This window comes from Microchirus variegatus (genome assembly GCF_963457635.1).
Source record: "Microchirus variegatus genome assembly, chromosome: 4".
NCBI classification, from domain to species: domain Eukaryota; kingdom Metazoa; phylum Chordata; class Actinopteri; order Pleuronectiformes; family Soleidae; genus Microchirus; species Microchirus variegatus.
In genome coordinates, this window is record NC_139805.1 from 15,372,281 (window position 1) to 15,399,496 (window position 27,216).

At 40.4% G+C, this 27,216-nt stretch overlaps 2 protein-coding genes across 2 annotated transcripts in view; both read left to right on the forward strand.

The window, feature by feature from the left end:
• The window catches only part of insrb (insulin receptor b), a gene marked incomplete at its 3' end in the record, with an annotated part of 70,462 nt that extends 69,016 nt beyond the window's left edge, over positions 1 to 1,446 (forward strand). The window contains exons 21-23 of the mRNA XM_083888436.1: positions 86 to 215; positions 592 to 726; positions 1,092 to 1,446. Of these exons, the coding sequence (XP_083744562.1) occupies positions 86 to 215; positions 592 to 726; positions 1,092 to 1,446 (620 nt within the window). The remainder of the gene's footprint in view (positions 1 to 85; positions 216 to 591; positions 727 to 1,091) is intronic.
• An 11,481-nt stretch (positions 1,447 to 12,927) lies between these two features.
• arhgef18b (rho/rac guanine nucleotide exchange factor (GEF) 18b) overlaps positions 12,928 to 27,216 on the forward strand; it is a gene marked incomplete at its 5' end in the record, with an annotated part of 40,515 nt that continues 26,226 nt past the window's right edge. The window contains 9 exons of the mRNA XM_083887467.1: positions 12,928 to 13,003; positions 20,251 to 20,402; positions 21,417 to 22,015; positions 23,111 to 23,291; positions 23,833 to 23,959; positions 24,042 to 24,096; positions 25,723 to 25,797; positions 26,354 to 26,462; positions 26,962 to 27,136. Coding sequence (XP_083743593.1) covers positions 12,928 to 13,003; positions 20,251 to 20,402; positions 21,417 to 22,015; positions 23,111 to 23,291; positions 23,833 to 23,959; positions 24,042 to 24,096; positions 25,723 to 25,797; positions 26,354 to 26,462; positions 26,962 to 27,136 — 1,549 coding nt within the window. The remainder of the gene's footprint in view (positions 13,004 to 20,250; positions 20,403 to 21,416; positions 22,016 to 23,110; positions 23,292 to 23,832; positions 23,960 to 24,041; positions 24,097 to 25,722; positions 25,798 to 26,353; positions 26,463 to 26,961; positions 27,137 to 27,216) is intronic.

Below are 27,216 nucleotides of genomic sequence, written 5' to 3' on the forward strand. Positions count from 1 at the left end.
TAATTGTCAAAGGGAAAATACTTCCCTGTGTGCTTATTGCTAAGGTGTTCTGAGCCCCCTCTTTGTCTCCCTCTCTTCATCATAGATTTTGGTATGACACGAGATATATATGAGACAGACTACTATCGTAAAGGAGGAAAGGGTCTGCTTCCTGTCAGGTGGATGGCTCCAGAATCACTAAAGGATGGAGTCTTCACTGCCCACTCTGACTGCTGGTAAGGCTGAAGAAGGACTGAAGCTGCAACTCACGATTATTTTTGAAAACGTTGATCAGTGTTTGTCAAAACTGCAAATGATGATCTTGTCGAATGTCTTGTGTTGTCCACAAACCAGAATGATTCAATTTCAATGATTTCTTTGTTATGTGGAGAAAAGAAACAAAGAAAATATTCACATTTAAGAAGCTAAAACAATCAGAAATCTTGTTTTAATAATCAAAAAGGCTACAAATTGATTATCGAAATAGTTGAGGGTTAATTGTTACAGCTCTAGTGTGGACCTCTCAATACTGATAATATTCCTGGTGAATTTGATCACATTTGCCTGTGTGTGTGTGTGTGTGTGTGTGTGTGTGTGTGTGCGTGCGCGCAGGTCGTTTGGCGTTGTGCTGTGGGAGATCACCACACTAGCAGAGCAGCCTTACCAAGGTTTATCTAATGAGCAGGTTCTAAAGTTTGTCATGGATGGAGGTTACCTGGACCAGCCCGACAACTGCCCAGAAAGAATGTGAGTTACAACTAACCTTCAACTTAATAATCTAATGTGTTTGTCTTTAGACGTTTGCACCGGGTTTCCAAAGTATATATTTCACTGATAAATAATACTATGACTGCATGATGTGCCAATGTTGCTTGAATGGCTGTGATCACTGGGTGGAGCAGGTATTCCTGCCTGGAATGTCAAGGTTTGATCCCTGGCTTTTCCAGTCTCTTATGCTGGTGTGTCCTTGTGCTTGTAGCGAGTGAATATGTGCTACATATAGATCCATGTGTGAATGGGCCGCGTGAAGAGCTTCATCTAAGTTTCATGAGTTTCTACAAGGTCTCATTCATGTTTAAGTGTTTGTTTAAATATATGATAATCTTTCCCAGGCACAACCTCATGCAGATGTGCTGGCAGTACAACCCAAAGATGCGGCCGCTGTTTCACGAGATCATCGAGATGATGCGCGAGGACCTGCACCCGTCTTTCCACGAGGTTTCCTTCTTCTACAGTGAAGAAAACAAAGTCCACGAGACAGAGGAGTTTGACCTGGACCTGGACAATATGGAGAGCATCCCTCTGGACCCATCTTCATACTCACAGAGAGAGGAGAGCTTAGGCAGGGACAGTGGGCCGTCTGTGGCCCTTAGGGGGAACTATGAGGAGCATGTCCCCTACACACACATGAACGGTGGAAAGAAAAATGGACGAATCTTATCGTTGCCCAGATCCAGCCCCTCCTAACGTTTCCCGTTTCCTAAAATAACTTGTTAAACCTTCCCTGCTCCTTTCCCATCCCTCTTTTCTGTTCAAGTCCATTTTTCTGCAACCATCATGTTCTTCTCATCATTTTCTTATGATTCTTATTCTTGGAGAAGCCCTTCGAAAAGAAAAAAAACACACACCGAAATCTCAGGACTTTTTATTTTTTTCCTCATGGCTGCCAATCACAGGCAAGCAAGGGATGCAAACCGTGCACCACTAACGGTGCACACTTTTTTTTCTTTTTTTTTTAACTTCCTCTCTAACACACCGGGCTGTCTATTGCCAGATTATCTATTATTTTTTCATTATTTTCACATTTCCAGGACTCATCATGATGGAAACAAAGAGGAAAATAAAACAAACTGTGAACTCGACAAACCTTAGACAACCAAGATGGCTGCTTATGCTCATCCTCCTCAAGACTTGTCTCGTCTCCCCCCCCCCCCACACCACCACCACCACCACCACCAAATCGGCATTTCCACTTTTCCGTGCTTTGTTATTTTGATCCTAGTGAAATCTTTTTACTCAGATAGTGGCCTTTTTATACGTGGCCTATAAACGAAGAGAAGTGTCTATCAGCGCTCATGCTAATTTCCTCCTGAACAATGAATCTGTTTGGAACAGTGGGATGACTTGCAAAGACTTGATCCTAGAACAAAACATCTATTCCTAGAATGTCTTCTTTTTTGTTTGTTTTTTTTGGTTCTGCAGAATTCCAAACGACACACAGATTCATTGGGTGTTTGGTGAATAGTTTTTAATTTATTTACTTTTATTGTTTTTCTCTTTTCTCTCTTTCTCTCTTCCTTTCTCTCTTTTTTACCTCTGTGTCCTCACTATATGGCTGAAGGATATTTAAACAGTTAAGAATTGGACAAAAGAGTTCCTCAGACTGACCAATAGCTGCTGCTTTGATATATTTTAGTGGGTATATGAATATATATAATATATATGTACTATATATGGAATATTGGTATTTCTGTGCCAATATTTTATATATAATATATGACATATTGATGTTTTGTAAATAGTTCATATTTGTAAGATTATCACTTTGCTATTATTTTTTTGTTTTGCCGGTTTTTGTTTTCTTTCTTACTTTATAGCCCCAGAAATTACACTAATTTACCAATAGTGCTCTCTGCGTCTTCGGCCTCCAGACTCCAACCCTCAAGTACTTTATTTTCCGTTTCGATGGAGGAAAAAAACCCCGGAAAAACCGCAAAATATCGTCGACTTAACTGCATCTTTTATTTTTATAAACCTCAGTCCCTCTGAGAGCTGTCAAGATTTGGAGGCAACTTTTATTACAACTACGAGAGAGAAAAACAGTAGAATAACCAAAAAAGCTTTATGTAAAAGGGGAATGAGGTCTTTGTAGGCTGAAGTGCACCTGATGTGTGTTTGTGTCCATGTCTGCTTTTGCTCTGGTCAGGTCACGCTGGAGTGTGTGTCTTATCACAGTTTTCTTTATTTACACACATATATATATATATATATATGTATATATATGTGTGTGTGGTTGTGCTTGTTGTCAGTGTAACTGTGAGTGGGGTCGGAGATTGAGTCGAGAGCTTGTCCCCGGCTTTTTGATTGTACTTTCTTGTGTTAGCGTGACAGTAGCGGTCTTTCCAGTTTCCTGCTTTGGTCAGAGAATGGTGGGAATTACCACCAGGTCTTTGCTAAATGCAGGCGAAATTGATAAATAGGTCTTTAATTGAGTTGTTCGTCAGGTCTGTGACCAGCTCCCAAGTCCATCAAATTCAAATCAGAGAGCAGCGCTGTTTCCTGGACCTCTGTTTAAGATGAATCTTTGTATTATTATTATTGGTCTTTTATTATCAAACTCACAACCTGCAGTCATTGTCAGATTTACTCTGCGCCACAAACCTCCCGCTACCCCCCCCCCCCCCCCCCCTCGAGGCTTCCTTCCCATTGGCTGCTAAAATCACTGCTCAAAATCAGGCTGCTGGAAATTTCCATGTTTTGTGGCGTAGGGCTGGAGACAAATATGGAAAGTTCCGAGTGTATTCAGAGTCCACAGCAGGTAGCGGCGAGAGGGAGAGGAGGAGGAGGGCAGCGTCCCTGGCTCTCTGTCTTTCAGTGTGTCGTAGAGGGAGGGGGAGTGTGAGCAAATTGTTAATCTTATTACTCTCTTTGCTATCACATGCGGTTAGGCAGTCAGGACACAGTGTGCAGCAGCTACTTCACTCAGGTCTGACATTCCAGGATTTAGTCAGAACTGCCTGTCCCCATATCCCACCACCACCCCTCTGGTTTGCCTGCCTGCTGACAAAGCTGATACCATCACCACACCCCACATCAGTGCTCACGTGAATAATAATCGAGATACATCAGTAGTGGGTTTTTACTAAATCTTCAATATTCTGAGGTTTGTCGTCGCTCCTTAAACTGTACCAGAATCCTTGAAAAGTTAATGGTCTTTTTTTATTTTTTCCCTCTCTCTTTCTCTCTCTTCTGGACACACAGACCAGTGTGGTTGCCAGTCTAGCCGAAACAGCATTCAGCACTTACTATAGTATAGCCAAAGTGTTGGCAGCTTTCTGTCAGCAGCGAGAAACCCACAGAAATCGGGAGTCGGGAGGAAAGCGGAGAAGCTGTCTCCATGTTTTACCAGTGCCTTCTCAAACCCACAGCCACGTCCAGCCTAGTTCTGTTGGCTAGTTATAACACACACACACACACACACACACACGCCTCTGTGATCTCTGTCTGTTATTCCTCATGAGTCAGGAGAGGCACAGAAAAAAAAATCACATCTGTATTTGCATTTGAAGGCTTATGTAAAAAAAAGGAATTATAGAAATCTGATGTGTGCTGGTTGCGTGCATGTCAGAAAAAATGGCAGAGCTTAGCCGTGCTCTCAACAGTACAGTGATTCTGCAGTTCACACCTCTGACTGCACTAGACACACACTACATACTCCACATAGATATTAGTTAGGTCTTTATTTGCTTATCCTGTGGTGGTGTTCACCCCCACAAACACACACACACACACATATGCAATTATTAATTAAAAATGGTGCCCATATTGTTGAAATACCAGATATTTATTTTATTATGATCATTGTCATTGTATAAGAAGAACACAGTTAGCTTCTTTTTCTTTTTTTTGTAGAGCTGCATTTTTAAGGTGTTTCGAGAGAGTGAAGCGATGTAGGAGCGTGGTTTGTCTTGTACAGGGAGGAGGAGGAGCAGCGAGAGGAGTACTCGTTAGTTTTAGTGAGTTAGGTAGTTAGTTATTGTCATTGTCTTTGTGTTTGGCCAGAGTCTACCTCAGTGCATATGGATGAATCAGTCTAAAGAGCCTAAAGCATCCCTGTCAGTCACTCAGTATCCCATCATTTCAATGTCACGTCTATTGTACATTAACCGACACTGCTGATGAGTTAGTTTCCAGTGTGTGTGTGTGTGTGTGTGTGTGTGTGTGTGTGTGTGTGTGTGTGTGTGTGTGTGTGTGTGTGTGTGTGTGTGTGAGAGAGAGAGACGCCGTAGACTCCTGCAGTATGTGGTTAACGTTGGGAGCTCTGCTCATCACATTCTGTCCCTGAGTTTGAATTCAGGTTTTATTCGGGTTAGTTTGGACAAGCTTTTTGAGATATTCAAGTATTAGTCCTTTTCTTTTTAAGTATTTACAGAAATGTGGAAGACCAGACAGTAAATTGGTTTCATGGACAGTACATTTGATTATCACTACAGACCAGAAAAGTACTCCTCAAAGAGGATTCTTAGCCCCAGGCACTGGGAGAAGCAAACGTAGCTTTACAACCAGTCCTTTTTGACTGTATGTAGCAGCAGCTCTGTTCGTTTCTGGGGATGTGATCATGCGATGAGTCTCGGTTCATACTGTATCTGTGATCGCCTACATGAGAGGCTTTAACCAAGCTCAGCTGTGGACCCTCATGCTTCTCTTCTGTCTCTATGCGGTCAAAAACAGATTTCCAAAATCCTACTATCTCCTCCATTTTGTCTGTTTAACTGTTCAGATTTTTTTTTTTGTATGTATATTTTTTCTACTGTGAATATCAAGAGATGACCTTTATTTTCTTGTCAATGCCATGGATTGGGTCTGTTGTGGCTGATCGGGACACTGACATCTGGGCTTGTTCAAAGTTTTAAAGAGGAGGGGACGACGCCCCTTTTCCCTCTGCAAAGGAAAAAAAGGAGATGGACTGGGACAATCCTGTGTGCCATAATAACTATTAACAGAACATGAAATCTAGATTGTAACTTTTCGTCTCAGGGAGGCGGCCTGATGCTTTGTGGTTGGAGGATAAAGAGGATGAGGAGGAAGAAGTGCTACCGACCGACCTTTCATCTGCTCTGACTGAAGCGCGAGTTCTCAGCATCCTTGCAAAACAAAACAAAAGAAACAGAGATGATAATAAGCCCAAGGACGACAACAACAACAACAACAACAACAACAACAACACCCTTTTTATTAATCTGAAAAGTCCCCCCCCCCCCCACACTGTTGAAGATGATCAGGAATCCTCCTTGCTCTCTATAACCTGATGTGGTTTGGAGGACTGCCCTCTAGCGTTTGGATGGGGGTGTTGCAGGGCAAACAGGGCCCAGACCCCATAGTGCCTTGCTCAGACTAATAGCCCGACTGACCCCTCCCACCACTGACTGGTGTGTGAGTCTCATCAATCACTAAAGAGGATTTTTCCACCTTCACATAAATTATGTTTTTATGCATTTTTGTTTGTTCTTTAGTTGTAACTATAGAGAGAGAAAAAACATTCTAACTGCTTGGTGATTTTTTTTTATTTTTTTTTAAACTGTAATTTGGGATTTTATGACTGATGATTTTTACCAAAAAAAAAAAAAAATTAATAATGATAATAATAATGTTGAACTTGTGTCTCTACTCTGCTTAGCTCTGGCTTGCTTTGTGCATGGAAAAAAAAGAGAAAAGAATTATCTATACCAGCGGATAGCTTGATAATTTGATGTTTACTGATTTTGCTTCTCATCAGTCTGTTCTGACAGCGATGCTCCCAAAGCACATGCAAAAACCCTGGGATTAGCGACAGGTGACTGCTCATTTGAAATGCAACTCGGTTGTTTTAGGACTTTCAAGACAACGAAAAAGTGATTGATAAGCTCTTAACTGTAAATAGCAGCAGATCATCTTGGCTCCTGCAAAGAAAACCAAACAAAAGCACTTGATTTTAGGGAAGTTAAGGTTTGTTTTGTTGAGCTCTGATGCTCTAAAAAAAAAAAAAAAGGCGGTTGGACAGATGGAGCACGCTACTAACGCAGTGCAGGGTCAGAACAAAGCATTGTATGTATTATTGTTTTAAGGAAAAATAAAAAAGTATTATGTTTTAGAGATGTTGATTTCTATTTTTTTTTTTTTTTTTTTTAGCCAAAGTAGGGAGGGCAGATACAATGACTATTTCTGACTGTAAACTTTTACTACTCTTGTACATTATGAATTTAACATTGTTATCAATGTGTATATAACTTTTTTTTTCTAAATTTAAAGAGAGATTTTGTTTCCTTTCCTCTGTTTTTTGGGGGGTTGTTTTTTGTTGTTGTTGTTCATGACCCACTACACAGAAAAGAGCAGAGTCAAGTGTGTTGTTGTATTGAACAGAAGCAGCACACAACTCCAGTCTGAGGGCTTAACCCTGTGCAAGCAGACACACAAACACAGTATGTGGCCTGAAATGTTTCCACAGTTGAACCCTGCTCGTGTTCCCAATGTTGGCCCACATTTGAACCTCGCCCGCCCACGCGTGCAGCCACGGCAACGTGTCATAAAGGCCTTTCTTTATTTTTTATTTTTTTGTCATAAATGTATCACCCATTCACTGGTGTTGTGTTGTATGGAACTGTTTCCTGACGAGAGGCGAGAGTGTGCGTGTGTTTAGTTTTGCAGATGTGTTTTATTTTTTTATGATGTGAAAAACTGGAAAAGACCACTGCACATCCTTTTTTGAAGAAGAAGAGGAAACACGAGCGATAAAAATCCCTAAAATAAGCTAACAAGAAGACTTTTTACGGATGGTTCAACAACCATGAATGATTCATGTTGAGACTGTAGAGCTGGAGGAGTTCATCCAATAGTTTGACATTTAATGAAAGCAACAGCCAGGAGTTGTTGAGCTTAGTTTAGTTTAGGAAAAAGGACGAGAAAGAGTGGAAACAGGCAATATTATTTGACAAAAATGTCAATTTGCTTTTGCTATTTTACATCGAGTTACCCACCCTTAAAGACATTCTCAGCCAGCTTATCTAGTTCCTACGTTTCCACCCTTTGCTGACAATATTTTACATTAATTCAGTGTCAAAGTCATTTTAGTTCATGGGCTGGAGCAGTAAAATAATAGCATAATAACCTATAAACAACCAGGACTCCATAATTTTCCTTTTCATTTACATTTAATGCAGTATTTTTTTTTACAAAACATATTATAAAAAACCTAAAAATTCAATATTTAACAATATTATGGCTAAGTTTGCCAATTACACCTTACAGATCTTTTGCCAAGGGTTCCTACAAAGCATGGAAAAGTATGGAATTTAATTTGAGTAATTTCCAGGTCTGGATAAGTATGGAAAAGGGAAAAAAAATATGGAAAAATGTTTGTGTTGTTTCCAGACTATTATCTCACTTTCTAAAATGAAATGTATTAATATATTCAAATCAAAACAAGTTATTAACCCAACATAGCCTACCTGTAGAGGATATGACACTGGCTGTAGAATGGTGTCGAGTTACCATGGTTACTGTTCACTGCGATTCTCATTTATTTATTTTTCGAGCCAGCCACCTATTGTCGTTGGTGGGTCGATGCAAGTTTTCCAAGGGCTGGCTTCATGAAAAATTAGTGAAGGCTTTTAAAACCATTTATTAACATAATAAACATCTAACAATTGGTAATCAGATGTTTGATACTGACTGAAAAATCCTCTGAAGAGTCTGGAAAATATAACATTTTGAAATGGAAAATGTGTAGGAACTGGCATCTGGAACCAAAAACTATTGTATTTGACATAGATTTTAATGAATAACCCTTACATTAAAGTGAGGAACGTCCCTGTCCGACAGCACACAGGCTTCTTTCACCTAAATGTCAAACTTATTTCCTTTTATGAAGGCTGAGTGTAAAGGAGAAACCTGCAGCATTTAATTAATTAATTAAGTATTTGTCTCATCTCCTGTAAGTTTCTGTTATTAATGATGAGGTAGAGAAACAGACAAAAACAGGGAGAAAAAGCAGCCTCTTCTCGACCGTTCTCCACCATCTGTCAGTCCCAGTGGTCTGCTCCAGTTTACACTTTATATTGGTCTCCTGTCCCCTGTGCTGTGTGTCGTTGAAATGGGTGGAGTTGTGTCTTGTGTTGTCCTGACTTTAAAGTCCTTTCCGCCGCGGCTTTCTTTGTCTTGCAGCTCCTCCTCCTCCTCCTCCTCCTCCTCCTCCTCCTCCTCCTCCTCCTCCTCTTCCTCCTCTTCTGCGTCACCTTCAATCCTCTCCTCGGTGCACATAGGTGGTCCCCAGAATGATGTGTGCAGTCTTGCAGGATACCTCTTTATTATTATTATTATTATTATTATTATTATTATTGTCGTTTTTTTTTTTATTGCCGATGAATATGCTGATGTGTTAATTTTTTTTTTTTGGAATATGTTGTGTTTATGTTGAGACATCAGTGCAGCGAATGCAGACTGGTGCACGTGTGTGTGTGTATGTACAGTCCAAAATACCCTCAACCTGCAACCCACGGAGAACGCTTCATCCCTCACACTGGATCCAAATGTGCCATTATCTTTATGTATCACACACACATATATATATATCGACATATTGAACTCACACACACACACACACAGAGAGACACACACACACAAATACATACATATTGTACAGGATCAAAAATGTGCCATGACTAAATGAACGCTTGACAATTTATTTTTTCTATGTTTTCAAAGGAGAGTCAAGTAGTGACATGTACAGAAAATGTTGCAATGATATGAAAATAAAAATCTTGCTGTGTGTAAATTATTCAACAATTAACTGTTTATATTAAAATTATGAATAAAATTATTGGAGAAAAAAAAACGTGTCAGGGTCTCACTTTTTAAACCACAGTGAAGTCCTATAGATGTAGAAGATGATTTCTCACATATTGCATATGTTATAAAAGCATATATAGCATATATAAAAGGACAGTCATTTTGCAAAAATCTGCTCATATTTTCATTGCAATGTTTATTTTTATTTTTTTAACCTTTAGTTAAAACCCAAAAGCATCAAACCTGGTCAACCTGGGACATTTTTTACAACCGAGGTAAGAAAATGTGGAATTTGCCTTTTCACGTACTGTATTTAAGTCCAATAACTGCACTTCTTTAAAAAGCCACTATCCCACACACATAAATACTGAAGTTACAGCACAAAATATAAGGGTTTAAAAAAGTCATATTGCTCTTTCCTGGTGTGTCACAGCAGACGGATAAGAATCTAATGCAGGAGACAAACTGAATAACATCTGTCTTTTTGTTTTTTTCCACAGCTGCAGACTGGGAATGCTGACTGCTCAAAGTATGTGATGTGTTTCTCTCTATTTATTTCTTTAGAAACTAGGTCAAGTTTACATATTTCTTTATTCCATATTTATATACAGTACTGTACGTTCACTCACCAACCGCTTCTTTAGGTTCAACCGTTCGACTGCTTGTCTTACCAGAAAATGATTTTGGTGGAGATTGAAGTCACTTTTTATAATATTACTTAAGTAAAAGTCTTAAAGTAAATGACATTTAATGTACTTAATTATCAAAAGTTATTTTCTGATATACAATGTACTTAAGTTTTAGAAGTAAAAGTATTAAAACAGTGAGGAGTTAGGATTGAGCCACGGTCGCTCAGTGGTAGGGCGAGTTGTCTTTCAACTGGAAGGTTGTGGGTTTAATTCCTGGCTCATGTGTGCTTGAGCAAGACATTTAACCCCATGTTGCAATGTGTGAATGTCAAAACTGTACACTACCAGTCAAAGGTTTGGGGTCACCTTTACAATTTGTGTTGTGTTTTCCATTAAAACTCACACTTTTATTCATCAAAAGAGTTGCAAAATGAATAGAAAATATAGTCCAGACATTGACGAGATTAGAAATAATGATTTTTTATTCAAAAGAACCAGCAAAACATCATTGCACAACGGTTTTCAAGGGTTTTCTAATCATCATAGCCTTCTAACGTGATTAGCAAACACAATGTACCATTAGAACACTGGAAATGGGCCTCTTTACACCTATGTTCCATTAAAAACCAGACATTTGCAGCTAGAATAGTCGTTAACCACATTAACATTGTAGAGAGCGTATTCAGTGATTCATTTAATGTTATATTCATTGGAAAATAGTGCTTTTCCTTCAAAAACAAGGACGTTTCTAAGTGACTCCAAACTTTTGACCGGTAGTGTAGTGTGATGCAAGTCATCAAGACTAGAAAACGCTCTATATACTGTAAATACAGACCATTAGCAATTTTTCTTCTGATTTTATCTGCTACAAAGACAGTTAGAGGAAATGTAGTGGAGTAAAAGTAAAAGTTGCAAGAAATATAAATAACAAAGTAAAGTACAGATAATGTGAATGTCGTACTTAAGTACAGTTGTGAAGTATTTATACTTACATTCACAACACTGGTGGTGAGTCTTTCAGAAACTGCTGATCTCCTGGAAATTCTTTACCCACAAACGTCTCTAGGTTTTTTTTTACAGAGAATGTCTGAGGGGGAAAAAGAAAATATATCTGTGAGTAAAATGCTTTGTTGCTGTCAGAAGAAGAGACCAGTGACTATGTTTTCATTACATTAGTGTTGTAGTTCAGAAAATGCTGCCACCGCTGCACAAATCTGCTCTTTTCACTCTCACTGTCTGTGAGTGATGTTTGCAGTGTTGCACTCCTTCATTGATGTGAGTCTCAGCGCTCTGTCGCACACTCAGATCTCAGAGTAGGAGGCGACAAACAGACACAGAGTGTGCTCTACAATGCACTGCACTGCACTTGCAGCTCTGCAGAAACTAAGCTCTGACACAAAACCACTGTAAACACAGTTTCCCCCCAAACCTGCTCAGAGGAGAGTGAACCTGCGAAAAACAAGGCAGCAGATGCAGATGGTACAGTCCTGGTGCTTTAGTTTATTTCAGCGTATATAATGAAGTGCATCAGAGCTGCACGTGCAGCCCTGTGTTGTTAAGAGACTCTGAGGTGAGAACAAAGGTTTACTGTCATTAAACTCTGTGACATAATGTCACCACCACCACCTCGAAAGTGCTTTGCTGCCACAGCAGGTTTCGCAGCAGCAGCAGCAGCAGCAGTGACGGCACAAACTTGGGCCCAAACGGCGTCATTTCGTCCTCTGCCATGCTGAGGTCTGAGAAAAAGAGGAAGCAGAGGTTGAGATCCTGTGGCTCGCTGCTGGCTCACTGCACTGAGGACCAAGTTCTCACACCGGAAGGATTATTTCGACGCATCTTCGTCTCATTTCTGTGCACAGGAAGGATTTAATCCCACCAGGCTGTCACTCACCATCACATGTGAGTAAAGAGTTCTTGTCTCAGCACAGCACACTTCAGTCCTTGTTTTTGTTGATGTGAAATATGAGGTAGTGTTGTAATAGTGTGTTTTTATTCTGTCTTTCTGTCTCTGTGCTGGTGTTTTTTTGTTTCCTGTCTCTGTCTCTGGGAAAGTAACAAGACTTTTTTTTTCTTCCCCCTCTCGTCGTGCACTGAACTGAACTTGACAGTCATCACTGGCTGCACTTGTGCAAATTAAGAAGCAAAGTGGTTGCGACGGTTTCTCGGCTTCTTCTTGTGGAGCGGTGACAAACAGATCCTCTCCTTTTTCTGTTCGAGCTCTTCGCCGTTTTATAGGACTTAAAGCTTTATGTGGTGCTTTTATCTCCATGTGACACAGAATGAGGACATACACACCCTGGATCATTGCCCCATACTCACTCTGTCTTCTCTATTCTTGCTTTTTCTTTTGCTTTTTCTACTCTTCGTTGTCTTAGACCGAAAGTATTCATATTAATTCATATCATACTAACCTTTCACTCCTGTGTCATTCACAAACATCGGTTTTTGGCCTTCAATTGTTTTCATCTTCATTTTAATAATTTCTTCATGCATTTTTATATCCTCTGTGTGTGTTTTTGTGTTGTTTTAAGAGACAATAACCACTTTCTCTTCCCTGTTCCCTCTGTCTCTCTTTGAGGAGATCATTCACAGCCAACAGCTCGGTGGTTCTCAGCCGGCTCTTTCACTCTCTCCCTCTCTCCCTGTGTCTGTCTGTCCGTCTGTCCCGACTCTCCTCCCTCCTTCATTCCCTGCCTCTCTCTCTCGCTTACTTGGTGCCTGAGCTCCAGTGTGAGTCAGCCCCAGTTCCAGGCGGCCTCCCCACTGTGCTGCTCCTATGGCGGACTCTCCTCTTAACAACTCCTGGCCCTCCTTCTCCAAACTCTGGATGAAGAGATGGTCTTTCAAGAGAGGTACGAGGGGGAAATCTGGATTTATTTATATTTTCTGAAAGGAAAAAACTGGACAGAGAGGACAACCGCAGCACTGGATGTGACCTTAAGATGTTGCGGCTGTGTGTGTGTGTGTGATGTGTGCCTCTTGGCATCATTTTTCTCACCTTTGGTAACTCCTCATCACTTCCTTTTTCGTTAAATCATTGTTTAACCTATTTGACCTGGTTGGGATTTGTGGTGACACACAGTTGCAGATGTGTTTCAGATTGCAGTTTTCTGCAAAGGTTGACTGAGTCATTTCTAAAACGTGCTGCGTCGTACAATGTGTGAGAATTCACGATTGAAATCTGATAATTTATTGAAAAAAAAAAAAAGTATCATTATGTGTCCGCGGTGCTGCTAGTGAAACCTGCAACAGTCGGTTTGCGTATGTGAGGTTTGGGTGGAGCATTGGTTTGGTTTTTACATTAAAATTCATGCAGAAAAGATGTTTTCTGCATGAATGTACGCTTGTAGTCTGATCCAGTTGTAGCATGTGTGCAGCTCGATGCTTTGAAACAGTTGTCCGACATATTTGTGATAAAAGAGAGATGAGATGTGAGATGATATTTGTTTTGATCTCTGCTTTGTCCTTAGATCTGACAGCAAGCTCTGCGCACACACACACACACACACACACACACACTAGCAACAGAATCTATTTGAATAAGTTCATATTTTTTCAGAAAAGCTCCAAATTGTTTTTCGTTTTTTTTCCCAAACGTTTTTTTTGTGAAGATAAGCAAACAATTTAAGATCAGATTTGTTCAATCATCTGCCAGGACTGATACTGATGCTGACATCATGTATTCCCTTTAGCCCCTTACCTTAACGGGCTGTTGCACCCAATGTTGTTGTTTTTTCCACTTGGTCAAATGAATACACACTTAAAATCATTATCCTGCTGCTGGGTTTGTTTAATTCACAATTATATTGCAGAGTTGGATCTAATTTGACCATTTTCTTTAAATTGATTTTATATTTTTTTCGTATCTTTTACCATAAAGTGTAGGGCTTTTATTTTCTATGAAGGAAGTGACTTTGACATAGACTTTTTGTCCATTTTATTTATTTTTTTCAATCCCTACGTAGGAAGGACATCTATTGTTGTTGTGGGAATGAGACTTGTGTCTCAGATCCACTGTTTGATGATCAAATAACACCTTTATCTCTGGAAATTAGTAAATATAAATATATATTATATATATATATAGAGAGAGAATTATATATAGGCCTAAAAAAGGCCCTTTAAAGTTGTGGGGACCAGACAAAATGTCCCCACAAAGATAGGTTTGAACATTTTTTGGACCTCACAAAGATATAAATAATTGTATGAGTATATACACACACACACGAAATTCCATTCATGTGGACAGCCTCAACAAAGCATGATCCCTAACTTTAACCCTAACCAGTTAAAGCCTAACCCTAACCCCTTCACCTAACCACGAGTCAAACAATTCAAATCTTAGGCCTAAACTTAAGGAGTTGCTCCTCAGAAAAGCACACAAACACAGTGCTGTCTTTGGCTTCTGCAGGAAGCGTTTGGCTTCTTTATGTGAATGACCTCGATGTGTTTATTGTTCTCTGCGAGTCTCTGCCGAGAGCACATCCGCACACAGAGCGTCGGCGTGCGAGTTGCAATAATTCATGGTGCACATTGTAAATAATCAACTGACTGTGTCATATGATGTCCGAGTTCCTCTTGTGATTGTCACACAGCGACCGTACAGTACAGCGAGCTCTGTGGCAAACACCGTCGTTTCCTTCATGTCACATTTTCTCACATGAACACAGAGGATGTATCACATGTACCTCATGCACTATTTGTACTATGTGCATATATATACTGTATATGCACAGTGCTGTGCAAAAGTGAGGTCTGTTGTTTTTTCTGTCTGTCAAATTCTGTGATCATTGGACTTTGGAATGAAGTGACGCGACTTAAAGCTGCTCTTATATATTAGCGAGCTGTCAATGAGTTTAACTCATGCAACATGTGTTTGTAATGCTCAAACATGTCTTGAATAAACCTGGCATAATAGACTTTTTTTTTTTTTACAGCAGATGTTTCTTTAAATGAAATACACTCTTAGAAATATAAGGTTCTTCGGCTTGTCCTCATAGGAGAACCCTTTTTGGCTCCAGGTAGAACCTTTTTATAAAGGTTCCACCTGGAACCCTTTTGGAGGGTTCTACCAAGAACCATTTTAAAAGCCTTTGTTCAGGAAAGGGGTTTTAAAGGGTTCTCTGGATCAAAATGGTTCTTACTGGAACCATTAGTGTTACCAAGAACCCTTGAAAAACCCTTTCTTTGGGAAAGGGTTTTTCAGAAGCAAATGGTTCCAGGTAGAACCTCAGCCCTTGTAGAAGAACCCTTTTGGAACCCTTATTTCTAAGAGTGTAGGACAAACACAGGATTTACCAGTAACATGACTTAAGGTTCCACTCTTAATCTCTTTCAACAATTTTTTTTGTTGTTGTTTTTTTTTATAAAAAGAGCAACAAAAAACTGAATACATATTTTCTGGATGTATTCCAGTAAAATGAAATAGAAATAATTATCCTTTATTGTCGTTATATCATTGCTAAAACAACACATCTAATGGTGGCTTAAGATTTCTGCAAAGTAGTGTATGTTCAGAGGTGGAAAGAGTACTAAAATATAAAATAGAAGTACCACCATTTTAATAACATTTTACTTAAGTACGAGTAAAAGTACTGGTCTAAAAATGTACTCAAGTTAAAGTAAAAATGTAGCTTGTTTAAAATATACTCATAGTAAAAGTTACTTAGTTAGTAGTTTTTTTTTTATTAAATTCAGGCAAACATTCTTTTCTTTTTTTTTTACTTAGTAATGGATGTGAAACATGTTAAAAAAATTACTAATTTAAAAAAATACTTTTGAAAAGTACAAGTACACAAAAAACCTACTCAATGACAGTAATGCTGGTAACCTCTGTATACATGTGTGTGTGTGTGTGTGCAGGTCACTGTGTTCATTAATAATTAGTATAGAGTTTTTGTTCATTTGATTATTATTTTAGGTGCTTCTACAGCAGACCACCCTTTGTTAAGTTAAGTAAAATTGTGGTAAAACAGCTGATGATGTCAGTGCACCCCCCCCCCCCCCCCCCCCCCCCCCACACACACACACACACGCACACACAATGATGTATTAGCAGATATGAGCAGGCCGACCATAAAAGGCTACAGCAGCTCTTACAGGACAACATCCAGCAGCTGCTCCAGTGTCTGTTAGGTTTACACTGAACACAAGAGGGATTTGGATGCAAACACATTCTCCCTCCCCGCGGGGACACTGCCATCCCCGCAGCCGCAGCCAGTGATTTAGTGTGATATAGAGAATAGATCCACATCGCGTCTGTGTGCCTGTTTACTGGAGAGACATCTCTGGCTGTCGTGCTGGGAAAGGGCGGGGAGCTGATGATGTTGTTTGGTTTACAGCGGGACATGGTGCAGGACTCGTGGAGTGTGGAGCCTGTCTGCATTTTGTCTCTCTTTACCTGTGATCTTTTACTGGAAGGTCATTGTTGTGTCGCAGGTGACGTCAATGACAGGAAAACTAAAAGCTTGAGTGTGAGTCTGAAAATAGAGACACGTCACGTTACAAACTCACAAAACAAAAATCAATAAAATAGTAGAAAACGTGTCTCTATAAAGAGTCGTCATGTGTTTGGTGTGAGATCATTGTTTTATTAACGTCACAGATTTACTGTAAACTCTCTGAACTCAACTATGTGGCGTGTTGAATATCTTGGCAAGACGATCTAAATGAAAACACAGTTTTTATGTGAGCTTTTCCTCAAAGGTAGAGTTGCAGATCCTGGTAAAATCTGATGGATCTGGCTGCATTATGCTACTCCCTGCACCAACGTTCATTGAGATAATCAGCGATTTCCCATCAGTGCACACAGGAGTCTTTGACCCACTGCTGCCTCCATCACTTAGTTCAGGGGTGTCAAACTCATTTCCACTGAGGGCCACATCAGCATAATGGTTGCCCTCAAAGGGCCAGATGTAAGACAGAATAAATGTAACTAAATGTAAACGCACCCTCAGAAAAAGACAATACATTCTGCTGCGATCGCAGTTTGCCTTTTAAATCTTTAACAATTCGTTGTTTTCCTTGAAGGCTAACTTCGGCATAATTGGCTCCTTGTTTGGTGTCAAAATGCAGACGTAGATTGTACTTCTTTGATGACCGACGCCGCCTCATAACACAAAAGACATACTGGTTTTTTCCCTTTTTCGCCTTCCCATCTTTCTTGAAACCGCTGTCCATCTGCATCAATCTTTCTCTTCCTGGACATTTTTGGATCATTTGTGGATGATTTCATCATTTGCATGATGCGTAAACAATGACATACTGCAAACGAGTGGCGGCATGCCATCACTTTCACGGGTAACACAATTGCCATGCATTGTGGGAAATGTAGGTTATGGTCAACACATGCATTAACCCATTAAGGCCTGAAGCGCCTGGAACCTGAGCTTCAATGGCTACTAAATAACTGATTTTTCAGCCTCTGTGGCAGATATAGGAACACAATTCAAAAAGTATTTTAGAGCTCACATCTGTGGCTTTCCTGTGAAATTTAGTTTATTTAGATACAAAAATGTAAAATTAAAGTGAATAACTATTTACAATTAAAAAACCGTAAGAAAATAAAGTAATATCAACTTGTGTCAGTGCCTTGATTTAGTCCTGATGGAGTGTGAAGAACAAGAACATCATGTAATAACAGTCTGCTTCACATGTGCCGGTGATGATGCTTACAGCGCTGCGGCATCTGCAGATAAATCCACTGTCACCCCTGGTGCACGGTTGTAAACACTCGTTGGTACGGTGGTATTTATCGTCATTATCGCTGACCTCGTCGTCTTCAAACATAAATGTTTAAATGTCTAAACCATAAATCCCGGTCGATTTGTTCAGCGAGTTCGAAGTTATCATTGATGACGTCATCGAAGACGAAACGCCTCAAAATCACTGCCTTCAGAAATCTCTCCGCTGTCAAAGTCCGCGCGAAGTAATTTCAAAACAATGTCACGAGGAACCCTTATACCCCCGAAAATTGATGTATCCGATTAACTGGCGTCTATGAGAAAATAAAACGCGCAGCCGCTCTCCCGGCGTCAATGGCAACGGCAATGTTTTCCCGGTGTCAATGGGTCAAAGCAGCATAGACCTCGCGGGCCACATATAATGATGTGGCGGGCCACATCTGGCCCCCGGGCCTTGAGTTTGACACACGTGCCTTAGTTCAAATGTGTCATTTTGCGACTTAATGTGTTTGAAATCCTTCAGTCAGATCTACCTCAGTGATACAAACGTATCCAATGAGACAGCCGTAGAGCAGCAGTTGCTGCAAAAAAACTGACCTTCTCTATGGACTTTGGTGCAGGAGAATGAGCCTTTTTACAAACTTCAGTTTATCATCCAGAAATGGACATGAAACAGTAAGAAAAATATTCTGAAGGTGTCATAGACACGAGCAAGCAGGTTTTATGAGGTGAACTGATGTGTGATGGCAGCCGTGTTTCTAGTGATCATGAGCATCTGCAGTGCTCTTGGCTTAGTCAGAGCTGTGTGTGTGTGTCAAAGCCTTATACAACCACACTTTCTGAACTATTACTTTTACTGGACGCTCTAAAATGCCGATATGGACGTGAGCCCGGTTTATTGTTTGTGCTTTTGTGTTTGTCCTGTAATCGATGGATGGATGGATAACTGTTAACAGATGTGTTGTGACCAAAGAAAACATAATTCCGTGAACTTTTGAAGGAGAAACATTCATTGGCGTGTGGATGTTTGTGCTTCAAGTCGATGTTTTTTATTGTTTTCTTTTTCTTAGATAGATAGATAGATAGATAGATAGATAGATAGATAGATAGATAGATAGATAGATAGATAGATGGATGGATGGATGGATGGATGGATGGATGGATGGATGGATGGATGGATGGATGGATGGATGGATGGATGGATGGATGGATGGATAGATAGATAGATAGATAGATAGATAGATAGATAGATAGATAGATAGATAGATAGATAGATAGATAGATAGATAGATAGATAGATAGATAGATAGATAGATAGATAGATAGACAGACAGACAGACAGACAGACAGACAGACAGACAGACACTGGTCATCAGCAAGTAACACAGGTTATAAGTTACTTCCTACATATTGCTCCTTATTTGTTGCTTTGTATCAAAAGTAATCATTTGCATTTCTTGTTCATAATGCTGTCAAAAGTGATGTAGAGCATGTTTCTTTTGGAGCTTTATCAAAATAAGCAGTCAAAGTGCAGAACTGCAAAACATGGCAGCCAACCAGAGCAAAACATCTCTCCAAAGTTGTACTGTTTTCTTCATGTTCCTGCTGATGTCATCATAAGATCACCAATCATGATCTAGTAATTGAGTAATGCAGTAACCTTTACTTGCAGCTGAGCAAGTGAGGAAAATGTAAGGAAAGTGAACTGGAAAAGAAGAAGAAACAGGGCTCAAGGAGAACTGAGTCAGGCCGTGTGGAGCCAGACTCATTAGGCGAAGACTTGAGTTCACAGGAGACTTTCCTTGTAAAATGAGAATTATGTAACCTGACATCTGTGGTTCCCTCCTCCTCCTCCTCCTCCTCCTCCTCCTCCTCCTCCTCCTCCTCCTCAGTTGTGCATGGTGCGGCTGCAACCCTAACAGTGAATAAGACACAGACATGGACTTAACAGGCTCTTCAGACGCCACGAGACCCTGACAGCTTTATGTTTTAATGTGAGAGCGTTGCATTTAACACACGTCTGAACCTCAGTTATCACCAAGCCCAAGTTTGCATCTTCCTCACATGTCATTATATCATCATATATTGAACTGCATGCACGCTCAGTGAGGGAATGATCCCAGGCTCTCCACCAGCGACATGGAGACTAACGCTGAGCAGTTCCCGGTGGTGACTGTGGTCTGTGACATCATGTGAACGAGGAATTGTGTCTATGCAGTGGAAATGTAAAGGAGCTTTGAGTGAGAGGCTGGAGCAGGGACTGAGCTTTTCCTTCCATCTTGCACAAATCTGCTTAGAGTGAATACGCAGGTGTTGTTCAGCTCTGTCTGCCCCTCTTCTCCCTTTAGTACCGTTGAATCCATTGTACGTTTAAGACATGTTTATAACCCAGAAATATCACATCGATTATCTTTCAGGATCAGAGTGTAAACCATGTAGTCAGCCCTGTGGGTCTCCTGGTGCCCAGCTCTCTGTCCAGTCTCCTGCTTTCAGTGGGAGAGGATCTTCCTCCTCTCTGTCACCCGCCTCTGTCGCTGAAGATGTCTTCTTTGATAACACCTGTGACCAGGTAAAACCTTCTCCTTTTCACGTAAAATCATGTTTCTTTTAAAAGTTTAAAACCTGCCATTTCAGTCATGTGTGATCTCAAAGCTGCAGAAGGCAGGATTGATGGAAAAACTGTCCCGTTTTGGTCAGAGGTTATTAAAATGGGGTTGGGATTGCAGCTGAACTCTCCTCAGATGAACGCAGACAGTTCAGTTTGTGTCATAATATGTGACCTATATCTACAGGTAGGTCATGTGATTTACATGATGCTTGAGAGGGTATTATAGGATAAAAGGTGGGTATTTAAGGTTCCTATGTGGATATCTTCTTTCTTTATTATTTTTATTTAGAAATATCCAAAACATCTCCCCAAGTGCTAGAAAATAAACTTCATATGTTATAGTTTTTACTATATTTTTATTTTGCTATTAGAAATTAGCATTGACTTTTCTTCTCCCTAACTTTTTTTTGTTTAAAGTAAGTCAATTTCATTTATACAGCACCTTTCACAGATATGGAATCACAAAGTAAAAGACATAAAATACTAATAGTTTGAACAAAAAACAGGAAAACACAATATAAAGAATTAAACAATAAGAACCATAGTCTAACTAATAGCCTGATTAAAAAGAAAAGTTTTTAACTGCTTTTTAAATGTGACAAAGGGAAAAGGGGAGAGCGTTCCACAGACTCTAGGTGCTACTGCTTCAAAGGAGTGATCACTTCACTTTGTCTTTAAATGGATCTTTGGGACAACATCTGACAGAGATGTACAGTATGGAGGAGTTTGACCATGCAACGCTCTAAAAGTTAGGGTCAAGATTCTAAAACAGATTTTAAAATTCAATAGTAAATCAGTGAAGGGAGCCTAAAACTTTTCGATAAACACATAGTGTTTTCTTTGCCAAAACTCTCATCATGTATACCAAAAATGCCAAAATACCAAAAAATATTGAATTGTTGCTGAAGTCCAGATTAGCTTCCTCTAATCTCTCTGGTCTTCATCTCTGTCCCCACCTCCTTTGCTGACTTGCAGGATGCATGTTCAGTAGTCAGTGACTACGACTGCCTTGGAGTGGAAGTGGGCAGCAGCGTGGAGGACCTGATGGCCATGAGCTCCTCGTTCAAAGACTCTGATTACTTCAAAGACTTGGAGGGAGGGATATCAGCGTCACCGTCTACTACATCGACGACAGCCACATCTCCAGAAAACAGAGCCCTGAATGACTTAAAGATTACATCCGTCAACAAACGTGTACAGACTTCTCTGCCCACATTCTTCTCTCGGGTCAATGCACCATCACTGCCCTGCTACGTGCAGCCTGAAGAGGAACCGCACTGCAATTTTGTGGTCACTCAGCTCAGCCCTAAGTTACATCCAGGTTGCATTATCAACAGCAGTGACTCGTCAGGTCCTGCAGTCGGGCTTAGTCTGACCATCAATCTGAATGGACTGCTGGGATCAGTGGAAACAGCCAAGGGAAAAACAGGATCTGACTGTGTAACGACACAAACCACAATGGATTCTGAGGGAGAGCCAGATGAGGACAGCTTTCCTATCCTGGTCAGATCCATGTCGACATCTCGAAGGCACAGCTGGGGTGTTCCTGTGTCCCCCATTAACCTGGGGAGGAGGTAAGATGGATGATAGATGGAGAGAGTAATAGTTGTTAAAGAGGAAAGAAATATCACAACTAACACTTGGACGGGTCACCCTATGTCTGCTGGGATTGACACCTGAGATCCTCATGTGTAGGATAAAGCGGTAGAAGATGAATTAATGAATGAATGAATGAATGAATGAATATCTTGTGTCTAACCTTCTGTTTGAGATTGACATTTACTTGATTTGTTTAGTATCTTCTGGAGTCACTGTGACTCTTATGTCGCTGTCTTTACTGTAATAATAAGGGATAACGGATGGGACGATACCACTTTTTTGTGCATACGATACCGATATTACAAATTCAACTATCTAACGATATCAGCGCGATACAGTAATTGAACTATCAAGCTGTTAACAACACATAATTCTCCAACAAATGTTGTTCTCCCAAAAAGAAGAAATAAACAGCCCAAACTTGACATGATTTTTTTATTTACAGTTTTACAGCCAGTCATAGTGAGGCATACGATATATAGGATTTTTTGTATTGTATCGGATTAGGGAACACATATTCACCATTAACAAGGTGCTTACCAACATGAATATAAGTAGCATACTAGCCCTATATTAGTAAATATTAAGCACGTTATGAAGAATAAGGTGTTAATATGTGCTTAATGATTACTAATAAAGGGCTAGTATGCTACTTATATATGTTAGTAAGCACCTAGTTAATGGTGAATATGTGTTCCATAATATAAAGTGTTACCAATTTTGCATTTTTATCCGTGCGATATCCGATCCAGGGATTTTGACCAGTATCAGACCGAAACTAATCCCCAGGCCTAGTAATAATTAATGGTTTGTGACAGTTTAGCTGGTTCTTCTACGGTCCTTTAAATAATGCTGTCAAGGCAAAGTTCGTCATGAGAAACATATATACAGTAAGTAGCATACTAGCCCTTTATTAAAAGAACATAAAGAAATAAACACAGGTCATTAAGAGTCTCACTCAAACATTTTGTTTGGTATATAGATACTGTATATATATATATATATATACATATTTCAGAGCCGGTTAACCCCACTTCATGTGTGTTTATTGCTGTATACTGTGCTGTCAGACTGAGTCTGGATACCATGGCCATGGACAGCGACGGGGAGAGAGAGGATGACGAGGAGAGACAGAATAGTCTCTTCCAGTCCACGCAGCAGCAGACCTACAACTGCACAGCCTGTCCAGTGGAGGAGACACGCCGTCCCCGGGTGAGGGTCCCCCGTCCCAGAGCCAGCGTCACTCGAATGGTAAAATGGAATAGCGACATAAAAAGAGTTTGTTTTCACTGGATTAATGTTTGTCAAAGTGAAACTGCAGAGTCTTCTTCTTTTGGTCTATAATGTCAGAAAAACCACACATACAGTACTATATGTGGTAACACTTTAGATTAAGGAACACATTCACCATTCACTAGGCGCTTACTAGCATATATAAGTAGCATACTAGCCATTTATTAGTAATCATTAAGCACTCAACATCGTATTCTACATAACCTTATTCTACCTCTATTACGATATGAATTAAGATTTTTCCTAAATAGGTGTTAGTACGTGCTTAATATTTACTAATAAAGGGCTAGTATGCTACTTATAATATGTGTTCCCTAATCTAAAGTCTTACTCTATATGTTAATAGTGTTCTGCAGTCTACCTTCACTTCTTAAAGTTGCATTCTAATTAGCTATTAACCAAAAAAATGCTAATTACTAACTACTGCATGCCGTTCTGTCGTGCACATTAGACAGAGGTATTGAAATGTACATGTGTGTATATGCTTTAATGTTTTCAGACCAGCGGTTCACCTGGCAGACATCTGTATTCCCGCTCAGAAATCCTCGCCTCGGACGAATATTCCCAAGCAGCACACATTTCCCGTGTTGTCCAGACGTCCAAACAGGCCGCAAGGGCAGCGGCAGGTAGAGCTGAGTGTTTTTATGTTAGTTTTTTTGTATGTATTTCTTCATTTTTCTCATTTTTATTTTTTCCACCCTAATGCAGCAGAGGAGTTTGACTCAGAAGAAAATCTTCATTCTACCGATGGACAGAGCCACATGTAAGTCTACACCATCATTAATAACTCACCGACTTGGAATAATGTGGTGGAATGGAATATTTCCTCAGTGGAATATTTCCTGGCAAGTTCAGGTTTAATAATACTTAAAAGTAGAAAGAAAACACTCCTCATGAGACTTAACTCTTGCTGTGAATTGTACCTGCAGCTTTTGAACGGTGCAGTAACGTGGGGGCACATACTGTTCTTTAGTTGTAAATGATTGTGGTATGGTGCAGATATCCATGACTCCCACGTAACAGCAGGGCTTTCCTTATTTCCTCCTGACATTTCTGCTCCATGTCACATGTCTGCAACCTTCTCCTCCCACAGTCCTCTCTCCCAGCTCCTTGGATGGCCCCTTAGAATGTATGTGTGTGTACTTATCTACGTATACGTATATGCTGTACTGTATGTATATCTTTCCAGGGTCCAAATCTATATTTGTGAGGACATTTTGACCTTGTGGGGACATTTTGCCTGGGATACACAACATTAAAAAGCTTTTTCAGGGTTAAGTAAGACTTGGTTTAAGGGTTAGGGTTAGAATTGGGTTTAGGTTAAGGTTAGTGCATAAACACTAACCTTGTCAGGACCACTCGTCCTCATAGGGGCCAAAACCTGGTTTTAATGAGCCAAAAACCTAATTTATGAAGAACTGGTTAAAGTTAAGTGCTAAGCATTGAATTGTGGTTCAGTTAAAGTTAGAGTTAGACGTGTAATGGTTATGGTTAAGGTCAGGGATAACACTGTTAGTTGATGCTGTTCAAATGAATGGAAGTCAAGGCAGTGTCCTAAGAGGAATAGCTGCACAAAAATGTGTGTGTGTGTACGTGTGTGTGAGAGAGAGATAATATAGTATATGTGTGTTAATGTGACTGTGAGAGTGTCTGGTGATTATGTGGATGCAGCAGACATGGGAGGATTCTTCTGTAAATCACAGTTTGACACCCAGCTCCCAGCAGCTGCACCCTCTCCTCTCCTCTCCTCTCCTCTCCTCTCCTCTCCTCTCCTCTCCCCTCCTCTCCTCTCCTCTCCTCTCCTCTCCTCTCCTCTCCTCTCCTCTCCTCTCCCCTCTCCTCTCCTCTCATCTCCTCTCCTCTCCTCTCCTCTCCTCTCCTCTCCTCTCCTCTCCTCCCTCCACTCAGACACAGTGTCTTGTTTGTCTTAGGCTGATGGTACAGAAAGTTCTGCAGGAGCTAAGGCAGTACCACGGGTAAGTAAACAGGAGAGGGAGGTCTGGTTGCTTCTGCCACCGTTCAAACATCATTAGTCATGAGAGCAGCAGTGAGGGCATCTCACACTATGACCAGGAGCAGCACTGCACTCTTTCAGCGCGTTTGTGTACACCGAGCGTTGATGGCACATGCATGTTTTTTGCGCGTGTATCTGCATGTGTTGACACAGTTTGACACAGTATATGTCATTAACACGTCTGGGGAGGAGTAGGTATCTGTTCAAGGGACACAAAGCTGTGTTAATTCAACTTTATTTCACTTTCAGATTGTCTCTTTCCCCCCCCCCCCAACTCTACTTATTCCACACACACTACTTATTTGTGTGTGTCACGGCATGCTGTTAAATAAACTATTCTTCTCTGCATGTAAGTCATTTCATTGTCTGTCACAGAGTCAAGCAGAGGAACAACAGATCAGGGGTCAAAGATTCAGAAAGTGTCACTTGGTACGAGTTCCTTTCTAATAAGTAAGTAACGTCCGTACTTATTGCTGTCTCATCAATAAAGCTTAAGGGTCCAGTGTGTAACATACTGAATATATTACCCATAAGTATGTTTGTATAAGTGTAGACTTGCTGAACTGGAATGAAGCTTACTTCTATGCAAACATAGAAAAAAAAAGTCCTGCCCACACAAAGCTAATGCATAAACAAACAAAAGCAGGAGAGAGAATGGGAGAGTTGAGAGACACGTGGAATTGTGTTGACATCCTTTTCTGGTATTCAAAGGCCATCGTAGATCATTAACGCACTTGGGAAAGTGAGCACTCGCGCAGTTTCTCCATTACATGTCACTAATTCTTACACACTGGACCTTTAATTTATTTTCTACTCAGTTGGCATGCAGGTGTCAACAGTGTGTTTAGCAAAAATGTGGTTGCCTTATATCAAAGAAAAATGTCCACAACCATAATCTAGTTCATGTATGCTGTTTTAAAGAGTGGCAAAAACATGCCACTCTTTCTATAAATGTTGGTGTTTGCTTCATTTTACCAACCACTGACTTCTCTGCCACTTCTTCCAGGAATGAGGAAGAGGAGGATCGTACAGAGAAGGTGGAGAAAGGCACCAAGGTGAAGAGGACTCTGAGTTCTTTGAAGAACAGAATGACTGGTTCCTTCAATAAAGATAAGGTCGGTATACGTGCAGTGCAGACATTTCATGTTCAATGTATATATATATATATATATATGCTACAGTGAAATGTTAATAAACACAGGGTAAACGGACCAGGATGTGGAAAGAAGAGGTTTTGGTTACCAAACTAAAAAAACAGTGCTACTTCCTGTTTACACTGTATACACTATTTTTGTCAGTTAACCTGTGAACATAAGAATTAGAATATTAGAAAAGAGTAATGCTTTTCTGCATTTTGAAGATAAATAAATAATATCAGTGGCTGCGCTCAGTTGTTATTACACATGCCAATTGCTGAGGTGTGATTAGTTTGTGCGTGTTGCGGCACACACAGCGCACTAATCTACTTACACAACCCCCGTTACACTGTTACATATCCTGCCACAAGACATGGCTGTGTTATGTCATAGCCAGCCAGGCAGTATATATGTGCTGCACTGACTGACAGACAACACGCGTGTTTGCATACAAAGACTCTCTCTTGTTTCTCTGCAGGGTAAGAACCGAGAAAAAGATCAGCAGAAGGAGAAGGAGGCCAAAGAGAAATTGTGTGACAGCAGCAGCAACAGCAACATTGGACATTATTTGGTGCCAGGCGCTTTTTCCAGCTGTGCCACCTGCTCACTGTGTAGCAAGAGCCTGCAGAAAAAGCATGGCCTGCAGTGCTTGAGTGAGTAACGCCACAGCCACAGGTGTACGCACACACGCACCCATGCTTGTTGTCAGCATGACACACATGTGCACAGGTGT